At 40.3% G+C, this 11,669-nt stretch overlaps 1 protein-coding gene across 2 annotated transcripts in view; it reads left to right on the top strand.

Moving 5' to 3' along the window:
* Positions 1 to 3,103, top strand: part of LOC104790387 (glycosyltransferase family 92 protein RCOM_0530710-like) — a 4,281-nt gene extending 1,178 nt beyond the window's left edge. The window contains exons 3-10 of one of the 2 annotated variants that reach the window (XM_010516133.2): positions 13 to 1,075; positions 1,232 to 1,237; positions 1,494 to 1,764; positions 1,906 to 1,976; positions 2,070 to 2,233; positions 2,323 to 2,372; positions 2,460 to 2,534; positions 2,616 to 3,103. In XM_010516133.2, the coding sequence (XP_010514435.1) occupies positions 13 to 1,075; positions 1,232 to 1,237; positions 1,494 to 1,764; positions 1,906 to 1,976; positions 2,070 to 2,233; positions 2,323 to 2,372; positions 2,460 to 2,534; positions 2,616 to 3,060 (2,145 nt within the window). In that variant the 3' untranslated portion in view covers positions 3,061 to 3,103. Of the gene's footprint in view, positions 1 to 12; positions 1,462 to 1,493; positions 1,765 to 1,905; positions 1,977 to 2,069; positions 2,234 to 2,322; positions 2,373 to 2,459; positions 2,535 to 2,615 lie in introns of those variants that run through there. The other variant, XM_010516134.2, reaches the window with a different exon arrangement.

Here is an 11,669-nt window from a genome sequence, read left to right as displayed (position 1 = left end):
TCGAGATATGAGTGCGTGTACGGCTGGGATTTCACGAAGCATAATCGGTTAATAAGATCAGATGTTATCTCCGCGGCTCAGGAGATTGTACGTTGTAGAACACCGTTGGCTGTTTTGGACCCCCCGAAAACGGCCCATGGGCCTGTTAAAGTCTCGGTTAGAATCAAAGGAGGAACTGGTATGCTTCCTTCGATCGCTCAACCGGGTCGGATCATTAAACCTCCGCGGAAGAAACCGTTTCAGATGTGCGTTTGCACCATGACGCGAAACGCAGCCGCGGTTTTGAGAGAGTGGGTGATGTACCACGCCGGGATCGGCGTTCAACGGTGGTTCATCTACGATAACAACAGCGACGACGACATAATCGCCGAGATCGAGAATCTCGTTAGCCGCGGTTACAACATCTCTAGACATTTCTGGCCGTGGATCAAAACTCAAGAAGCCGGATTCTCCAATTGCGCGATCCGTGCAAAGAGAGATTGCGATTGGGTTGCGTTTATCGACGTCGACGAGTTCTACTACATCCCTTCCGGTGAATCCTTACCTTCTGTCATCAGAAATTACACAGCCTCTGACTCGATCGGCGAAATTCGAACGCCGTGCCACAGTTTCGGACCGTCGGGTTTGAGATCTCGGCCTAGGGAAGGAGTCACGACGGGTTACACTTGCCGTGTTTTTTTACCGGAGAGACACAAGAGCATAATCCGACCGGAAGCGATGAACGCGACGCTGATCAACGTCGTTCACCATTTTCATCTTAGGGATGAGTTCAACTTTACCGACGTGGATAAGGTCATAATGGTAATTAATCATTACAAGTATCAGGTCTGGGAGGTTTTCAAGGAGAAGTTTTACCGGAGAGTCGCGACTTACGTGGCGGATTGGCAAAACGAAGAGAACGTCGGGTCGAGAGATCGAGCACCCGGTTTAGGAACCCGACCCGTTGAACCACCCGATTGGTCTGAGAGATTCTGTGAGGTGAATGATACGGGGCTTAGAGATCAGGTCTTTGAGATGTTCAAGAACACTAAAACGCAGCGTTTTATTTGGGAGAAAAATGATGACGATGAAGTTAGCTATAAAATAGGTTCGTCAGCCCAGAATAGAATAGCTCGAAAGATTAGAAAACAGTTTCATAAAGCCCAATAGCCAAAACTAAACCTCTTCTTTTTCTGAATTTCTACAGTGGAATCTTTATTTCCTTGCTGTAATTTTTGGTCGAGTAGTGAAGTTAAAAGTAAATAAGGAAAATCAAATCTTGACAGTAAATGATCAAATTGATATCTTACCAAAAAAAATGATTAAAATGATAATTTCAAGAAAAGGTCAACAGGGCCCATCAAAGGCCCAGTTAAGATTTAACCGTTTAGAAGAATTCAAGATTTTTAAAAAGATAATCTGACCGTTGGGGAAATATTATCTTTCCCAATTTCTTTTTGTTTTCTCCTCTTCTCGGGAGCGTTCTCGGGAAATCTCAAATCCTAGATCGAGAGGAATGGTGAATGAAACACCAACGGGAGTTGCTACTAACCGATCCGGAGATGGATCGAAGGAGGCACCGACCGCGAGGGATAAGAACGGTGAGAACGGAGAGATTTTCATCAGTCCGAGATTCAAATCGGCGGCGGCTATGGCGGGTTGGGACGAAGAGGATTTGATCGCTGGCTTTGTGGTCGAGGATACACCTGAAAGAAGTTCTTCTAAGCGAAGGAGACGTTCTGATTTGTTGTTTAAATCAACCCCTCCTTCAGGTTCTTCAAGAAGGTAAACCAAATTTTTGATTTTTAGGGTTCTTCAGATTTTTGAGAAATTGAGAAATCTGGAAATGGGTGTTTTCAGTTTTTGAGAAATTGAGAAATCTGAAAAATGGGATTTTTGAAATTCGTTCGATTTTGTGAATCTCAGGAAGCAGCGAGTTAAGCAAAGTCTTGTTCCGTTACCTGTTATTGATCTTGATAAAGTAATCAGGCATGAAGGTACTTTGAAATTATGTTTATTTTGGAAAGATTAGGGATTCATGAAATTAGTGACAGAGATCAAGTTTTATTGAATCTTTTTGCGGTTGGTAGAAGAAAGATCTGCAGAAAAGAAGAAGAAGAAGAAAGAGATAGAAGCAATTAAACAAGAAGAGAAGAAGAAGATAGTTAAAGATGACAAGATTCCCTCAGAGCAGAACTCAACTTCTCTTCTGCTTCCTTGCATAGATAAGCTTCGAGATGAATTGTCTTGCGCGGTATGAATCTGAATCTTGAGGCTCCTGAGACTGTTCTGTTTTAGTGCTTTTTTTTCGCAATTCATTGATTTTGGTTCGTGATTCTACAGATTTGTCTTGAGATTTGCTTTGAACCCAGTACTACAACTTGTGGACACAGGTAGGTTAACTACAATAACAGAGTTATATTATCTTTTATATGGTGAATTTGGTACTGATTTGTTTCAGTTTTGGGTTTCTTCTGTAGCTTCTGCAAAAAGTGTTTGCGATCTGCCGCCGACAAGTGTGGAAGGAAATGTCCTAAATGCAGGCAACTAATAGGGTAAATAGAATCAAATGTTATATGAGTTTCGGATTGAAAGCTTCAAAATTCTATCTTACGATGTTGTTTTTATCTATGCAGAAATGGAAGATATTGTACGATTAATACGGTTCTTTGGAACACGATCCAGCTTCTGTTCCCTAAAGAAGTCGAAGCACAAAGAGCTGCTTCTGCTGCTAACTCGAGAGGCATGGAGACGCCGAGTCCTAAAGATCCTAATCAAAGGCTAAGAAGCAGGAACAGAGAAACTGCGTCGTTTCAAGAGAGGTTTCAGAGGGAGGATCTTTCGAGATTGCTTGTATCTGAAGAGAGAAGCGAGAGGAGCGAGAGAAGGAGTAGAAACGCAAGTATGAGGTTGGACCAAGATAGGGATGCCGCATTAGCCTTGCGGTTGCAGCGGCAGGAGTTCGCGTCTGCGTTTGGCGTAACGGCGCCTGAAACTTCTTCTTCATCGGTTTCTAACCTGTCGCTAGCAAGAGCTAACCTGCGAGCTATGGCGTCAAGAGCTGTTCGCAGGCAAGGGTGATATGAGATCATCATCTTCAATGACATTCATCACCATCTTTAGCCTGAACCTNGAAGAAGATAGTTAAAGATGACAAGATTCCCTCAGAGCAGAACTCAACTTCTCTTCTGCTTCCTTGCATAGATAAGCTTCGAGATGAATTGTCTTGCGCGGTATGAATCTGAATCTTGAGGCTCCTGAGACTGTTCTGTTTTAGTGCTTTTTTTTCGCAATTCATTGATTTTGGTTCGTGATTCTACAGATTTGTCTTGAGATTTGCTTTGAACCCAGTACTACAACTTGTGGACACAGGTAGGTTAACTACAATAACAGAGTTATATTATCTTTTATATGGTGAATTTGGTACTGATTTGTTTCAGTTTTGGGTTTCTTCTGTAGCTTCTGCAAAAAGTGTTTGCGATCTGCCGCCGACAAGTGTGGAAGGAAATGTCCTAAATGCAGGCAACTAATAGGGTAAATAGAATCAAATGTTATATGAGTTTCGGATTGAAAGCTTCAAAATTCTATCTTACGATGTTGTTTTTATCTATGCAGAAATGGAAGATATTGTACGATTAATACGGTTCTTTGGAACACGATCCAGCTTCTGTTCCCTAAAGAAGTCGAAGCACAAAGAGCTGCTTCTGCTGCTAACTCGAGAGGCATGGAGACGCCGAGTCCTAAAGATCCTAATCAAAGGCTAAGAAGCAGGAACAGAGAAACTGCGTCGTTTCAAGAGAGGTTTCAGAGGGAGGATCTTTCGAGATTGCTTGTATCTGAAGAGAGAAGCGAGAGGAGCGAGAGAAGGAGTAGAAACGCAAGTATGAGGTTGGACCAAGATAGGGATGCCGCATTAGCCTTGCGGTTGCAGCGGCAGGAGTTCGCGTCTGCGTTTGGCGTAACAACGACGCCTGAAACTTCTTCTTCAGCGGTTTCTAACCTGTCGCTAGCAAGAGCTAACCTGCGAGCTATGGCGTCAAGAGCTGTTCGCAGACAAGGCTGATATGAGATCATCATCTTCAATGACATTCATCACCATCTTTAGCCTGAACCTTCCTCGGATCTAGGCAGTTCTATAACAATGCATATGACAACAGAATCATTTGCTTCAACACATTGTAAAACTACATTATCATTCAGTTCCTTGTTCCTAAAGTTTCGAAAATCTCTTCAAATATCCATAGGCTGCTTTATCGATAATATATAATATTATGGACATCGTAAACAAATGGTTTGAGAAGATGAGATTTATTTAAAGAAAGAAGCTCGTTCGCATATTAAGAACCCAATTAATATGTATAAGATCTCAAGCCATTTGTATACGATGTTCATAATCTTTGTTTACAAATTGCTTGAGATCAAATTTTCAAAACGTAGAAAGCTTGATCATGGAACATTGGTTGGTGATGAGTGATGACAAAGACGAAAACAGAATGTGAAGGTTTAAATATCGTGAGATAAATTAAATTAGTTTAACTTGTGCTCACCCTTCTTTCGATCTCTTTAAACCATCACGATATATTAAGCACCATCAGCTTTTCTATCTCCACACCGTTTGACAATAAGATAGTCTGTTCTACCTGTTGTAAACTAGAGAAACTCGAACGAGGTTTTCTCTTGTCTTATTATTATTATGCCAATCGAATGTTACATATATATAGTCAAGGGCAAAGCCCAATTACATTAGGAAGTCTAAACCGACCTAGACTAAAGGAGGTGGCCGATGGGCCTTATTGTCTTGGACGTACATGGGCCGAGTACGGGCCGAGTATGGGCCGGTTATGGTAATCCACCATCCGTGTTTTACAAAACTCCCCCTTGGATGACATAATCGTGCAAATGCTAAGTAGGATCTCTGTAATGCGCTTGGGGGTGCTGCCTCATTAAAACCTTACCAGGAAAACCCATCGGGAAAAAACCATAGTGAAGGAAAAAGAGTACATCACGCATTACTCCCCCTGTTCCAAGCATCCCTAGAAGTCCTTAAGTCTCCGCATTCCAATCTGGTGCGTGAGCTTCCTGAATGTTGACGTCGGTAAAGATTTGGTGAAGAGATCGGCTGAATTGTCGTTAGACTGAACTTGTACCACTTGAACTTCTCCGGCCTTTTGTAGTTCATGTGTGAAGAAGAACTTGGGTAGAATATGCTTTGTCCGATCTCCCTTGATGTATCCTTCGTTGAGCTGTGCGATGCAGGCCGTATTGTCTTCATTGATAACCGTAGCTTCCTTATCGTCGGCCATGCCACAATCTGTCCTGATATGTTGAGTCATCGACCTCAACCATACACTCACGGCTGGCTTCATGCATTGCTAAGATTTCGGCATGATTAGATGATGTGGCTGCAATGGTTTGCTTCATAGAACGCCATGAAATAGCTGTACCACCGTGTGTGAACACATAGCCGGTTTGAGACCTAGCATTGTGCGGATCCGATAGATAACCTGCATCAGCAAAACCAACTAAACCTTCTTTGTTATAGTTAGTATAACATAAACTCAAATCAAGCGTTCCTTGTAGGTAACGCAACACATGTTTGATACCATTCCAGTGCCTTTGGGTTGGAAAAGAGCTAAATCTTGCTAGGAGGTTTACGGCAAAACATATGTCTGGTCTAGTGTGGCTAGCCAAGAACATTAACGCTCCTATTTTACTGAGGTATGGCACTTCTGGTCCGAGAATTTCTTCATCGTCCTTCTTTGGACCAAATGGATCTTTATCTAAATCAAGGCTCCTCACAACCATCAGGCTATTCAATGGGTGAGCTTGGTCCATATTAAATCCCTTGAGTACCTTTTCTGTATATGCCATTTGATGCACAAGGATTCCATCATTTATGTACTCAAGCTGCAATCCTAAACAGAATTTTGTCTTGCATAGGTCTTTCATCTTGTATTTTTTCTTTAGATATTTGACTGTTTGGGCGATTTCCCCAGAGGTTCCTAGGATGTTTAAATCATCCACATATACTGCTATTATGAAAAACCCTTTGTTTGCAAACTTCTTTATAAATATACATGGACTGATGGGGTCATTCTTATAGCCCTCTTTGGCTAGGTACTCACTTAGTCTATTTTACCACATTCACCCACTTTGTTTCAGTCCATAAAGTGATTTGTTTAGCCTTATGCAGTATTGTTCTCGAGAACCTCTCTTATCTTTGAGCTCAATACCCTCTGGTAATCTCATGTATATTTCATTATCCAGTAGACCATATAAGTATGTGGTTACAACATCCATTAACCGCAAATCCAGTTTTTCTCTTATAGCCAGACTTATTAGAAATCTAAAAGTCGTTGCATCCATCACAGGGGAGTATGTCTCCTCATAGTCTATTTCGGGTCTTTGAGAGAATCCTTGTGCTACAAGCCGTGCTTTATATCTCACGATTTCATTATTCTCATTTCTCTTTCTTACAAAGACCCACTTATGTCCAACTGGTTTTATATCGAATGGTGTCCTTAAGATCGGACCAAACACATTCCTTTTCTTTAATGAACTTAATTCCACGTCGATAGCTTCTTTCCATTTTAACCATTCTGGTCTTTGAGTGCACTCTAAAATGGACGTGGATTCATGATCCTCATTTATTTCAAGTGCTACCTTGTATGCAAATATTTCATCGATGTCGACATCTTTTCTGTTCCATTGTATTCCAGACATGATATAATTGATTGAGATCTCATTATTATCAATACCTTCCGGACATTGAGGTTCAGCGTCCCAAACCTCATTCGGTACCTTAGGATTTGCCGCGGCCATGTCTATTATCTCTTTAACCTCGGTTTCATTTGCACCTTTCTTAGATTTCCGAGGGTTCTTATCTTTGGAACCTATTGGTCTACCTCTTTTCAAACGGGTCTTAGACGTTGTAGCAACTTGATTATTGTGTTCCTTTTGAACATCAATACGTACTGGTGCATTACAAGCTGGTATGTACGATTTTGTTACTCTCTTAGGGTCAGCAAAGGAATCTGGCAATTGTATAGCTAGCTTTTGCAAATGTATAATCTTTAGGACCTCTGCATCACAGACTAGAGTCCGAGGATATTGCCAATTTAAGGATGTTTGATTCCATGAAATATCTTTGACCAGCTTGCTTGTCTCTCCACCTAATTTGGGAAAGTCGGTTTCATCAAACTGACAGTCCGCGTATCTGGCTTTAGATAAATCACCTGTAGTTGGCTCAAGATACTTAATAATGGTGGGAGAATCATATCCAACATATATTCCCATCCTCCTTTGTGGTCCCATCTTAGTTCTCTGTGGTGGAGCAATCGGTACATAAACGGCACACCCGAATGTTTTGAGATGGGATATGTCTGGCTCATGGCCCGTTAATAACTGGGATGGTGAATACTTATGTTCACTAGATGGTCTGATGCCTATAAGCTCTGCTGCATGTAATACTGCGTGTCCCCAAGCCGACACAGGAAGCTGCGACCTCATTAGTAATGGTCGAGCAATCAATTGGATCAGTTTAATGAAGGATTCAGCTAATCCATTTTGTGTATGGACATGTGCCACAAGATGGTCCACACTCACCCCCATGGACATACAATATTCATTAAACGCTTGGGATGTAAATTCACCAGCATTATCTAGACGTATAGTCTTAAGTGGAAAATCTGGAAAATGGGCTCTTAGCCGTATAATCTGGGCCAGCAATCTAGCAAACGCAAGGTTTCTAGTTGACAATAGACAAACATGCGACCATCTGGTCGATGCGTCGATTAGAACCATAAAGTATCTAAACGTCCCACATGGTGGGTGTATTGGTCCACATATATCTCCTTGTATCCTTTCCAGAAAATTTAAAGTCTCTTTAGTGACTTTTACTGGTGATGGCCTCACAATGAGTTTTCTTTGTGCACATGCTACACACGTGAGATTCTTAGGAATAACTCTTCTCTCTTTTAGAGTGTGCCCTTTAGAGTTTATTATTAGCTTACGCATCATGTTAGAACCCGGATGGCCAAGCCGGTCATGCCATAAAGTGAATTGTTCTTTGAACATTTTATTCATTGCCAAATTAGCCTATATCATATTAATCTTAGCATGGTATAAACCAGTGGCTAGTGCGGGTATAGTCTCTAGGATTTTCTTAGATCCTTGGGTGATTTCAGTAATTTGTAGGAACTCTTGGTTTCCTTCACCCTTAGTTTCAACATGTAGACCATTCAAACGAATGTCTNATGGCCTCACAATGAGTTTTCCTTGTGCACATGCTACACATGTGAGATTTTTAGGAATAACTCTTCTCTCTCTTAGAGTGTGCCCTTTAGAGTTTATTATTAGCTTACGCATCATGTTAGAACCCGGATGGCCAAGCCGGTCATGCCATAAAGTGAATTGTTCTTTGAACATTTTATTCATTGCCAAATTAGCCTCTATCATATTAATCTTAGCATGGTATAAACCAGTGGCTAGTGCGGGTATAGTCTCTAGGATTTTCTTAGATCCTTGGGTGATTTCAGTAATTTGTAAGAACACTTGGTTTCCTTCACCCTTAGTTTCAACATGTAGACCATTCAAACGAATGTCTCTAAAGCTCAATAAGTTTCTCTTAGAGCTGGGTGAATATAAGGCATTACTTATTTCAAGATGTGTGTCATTAGGCAAAAGTATGTGTGTTTGGCCGTAGCCTTCAATTAAACTTGCTATACCCGCAATTGTACTAATATTGTCATTTTTCATTATGAGATTAATGAAATATCTCTTATCCTTCAAAATCGTGTGGCTGGATCCACTATTTACCACAAGTATGCCCTCAACCATTTCTAAAATGGACAAGAATTTATGTTTTAACATAAACAAATAATTTTATAATGAAGGAAATAAAATTATTGAATTTAAACCAAAAAAATATAATCCAATGTCATAATTAAATAAAATTCAAATCATAAAACATAAATTAAACCAAGACAATTTTTTTTTAATTATCCTCTCCTAGACAATCCGAAGTTTCATAGTCCAATAGATCATCATTCTCATGGTCGAAATCTCCTTCACCATCGAGATGGACCATATTGGCTTTTGGATTTTTCTTCAAACTCTCTTGATAAAGATCAATGAGATACTTAGATGATCTGCACGTCTTAGCCCAATGATTCCCCATACCACATTGGTTACAAACCGATTTAGGCTTATGTTGCGGTTTGTGAATTCCGCGGCCTCTACCACGGCCACGACCGAAGTCGGACCGGTTCCCACAGCCGTAACCATCGTAGTAGTTCCCTTGGTAATTACCACGACCACCACGTCCTTTACCATCACGGCCAAGACCATGGTACTTGCTCTTATGGACATAGTTAGTCTCTTTGGGCCCGGTGGGTTCTTTGGGCTCTTTCTTGGTCAAATCGGCTTTGTGTGCTTCAGGTAATGGGGCTGAACCAGGAGGTCTCATTGCACTGTTCATGAGTAGCAACTCATTGTTTTGCTCAGCAAGCAGCAAACAAGAGATAAGATCTGCATAAGTTTTGAAACCCTTTTCACGATACTGTTGTTGAAGCAGTATATTGTTGGTGTGAAAGGTTGAGAATGTCTTCTCTAGCAGATCTTCCTCAGTGATCTCCTTACCACATAACTTAAGGATTGAGACTATCTTAAATAGCTCTGAGTTATACTCATCCACGGATTTGAAGTCCTGGATCCTTAAGTTTTTCCAATCGAATTGAGCTTTTGGTAGGAGCACCGTCTTTTGGTGTCCATATCTATTTTTCAACTCTGTCCAAAGCTCAAGAGGATTCTCTATTGTAAGGTATTGATCCTTGAGGTTTTCAGCAAGATGGTGGCGGATTAACAAAATCGCCTTATACCTACTCTTTTCAGTGCAATCGTTACCATCCTCAATGCATTCGCATAGGTCCTTTGATTTCAAATTTATCTTGGTGTCCAAAGCCCATTTGAGGTAGTTGTCTCCGGACGCGTTAAGTGCAGCATAGTTGAGATTGTTGATCTTTGCCATTCTACAAAATAGAAACATGCATACGATTAGTACCATGCGGTATACATGAGACCGAAACATGTAATCGTTCTATCTTTGGGCTATGCGGTATATATGAGACCGAACCATGCCGAATATTATGCTCTTGGGTCATGTGGTTTTCAAAACCGAACCATGCCGATTTATAGTCTAGGCCATGCGGTAAAAACCGGACCATGGATTTATTTTCTTTTGGGCTATGCGGTATATATGAGACCGAAACATGCCGATTATATTATTGGATAGTGTCTTGTTTATTTATGTAATTTCGTGGCCTATTATGTGCATGAGAACAATCCTACATAAATATAAAATCTAGCATGCAAGAATTTCCTTTTCCTATACAAGTTTTTCCTTTTTCTAGTTTTAGGGTTAGGACAAAGGTTTAAGAAATAATTTCTAGTCTTTTAGGATATTGTCTAATATATTTAAATTTCTTAAATATACTAGATAATGACCAACAAATTAAATTAGAAATTTTCCTAATCGATTTTAGGGTTCTATGTGAAACATATAATTAATCCGATTTTAATGTCTTAGATTTTAGGGTTTTAATTTTACTAAACCAATACTCATAATCAGATTTGAACCTAGATCAAACAGTTTAATATTTTCAAATTTTAGGTTTTAGATCTAGGTATTCATGCCATCGATTTTAAACAAACAATCAAACTGTATTTTAAATATGGCATAATAGATTTAATTGCAAACAATCTAAAACAACCCTATAACAATCCGATTTTAAGTTTTAGGGTTATAGGGTTTTGGTTTGTTGATTGTGTAATTGCAAGTTTTAATGTCCCATTAGATTTAGGAGAACATGTTCGATTTATATGTTCTAAGGGGGTTTAGATTTATTTACCTTCCACCGTTTGGAGGTTGACTGGATATGAACCGGGAGCTAAAGACCTCGGTTTTACACTTAGCTTGATCACGAACCTCAGCTTAGATAGGAGGAAGAACCGATCACGAACACAGCTGCTTCACGAACAAGAACAGATCTCCGAACAGTACTCACCCCGGACGAGAACTGATCGCCGAACACGGACGGACTCGGACGGATTACGGACAGGAACCGATTGCCGAGTATGGACAAAGAAGGGACTTTGTGTGCGGCGGCGGCTTAGGGTTTTAAGGTTTTTCTCAGTTGGAGGTTAGGGCAAACTCGTGCTGATAACGTGTTGTAAACTAGAGAAACTCGAAAGAGGTTTTCTCTTGTCTTATTATTATTATCCCAATCGAATGTTACATATATATAGTCAAGGGCAAAGCCCAATTACATTAGGAAGTCTAAACCGACCTAGACTAATGGTGGTGGCCGATGGGCCTTACTGTCTTGGACGTACATGGGCCGAATACGGGCCGAGTGTGGATCGGTTATGGTAATCCACCATCCGTGTTTTACAACACTACCATATATATCAGATAATTAAAGAGACCGAAAAAAAGATTCAAGAACCATCCTGTGAAGAGAAGTATGAGCGCAGTCTCAATAGTCAATACCAATTGACAACTTTTGTTTTCCAACGAAAACTAGATTTTAACATTTTTTAACTTTATTTGTTTCTCTTTTTGTGTTTAATATTGTATATTTATATTTTGAATATTAATTCTAGGATTGCACCCGTATTTCACACAAGATGAT

Source organism: Camelina sativa, chromosome 6 (genome assembly GCF_000633955.1).
Source record: "Camelina sativa cultivar DH55 chromosome 6, Cs, whole genome shotgun sequence".
In the NCBI taxonomy this organism is placed as follows: Eukaryota; Viridiplantae; Streptophyta; class Magnoliopsida; order Brassicales; family Brassicaceae; genus Camelina; species Camelina sativa.
This window is presented reverse-complemented; position numbering and strand designations above follow the sequence as displayed.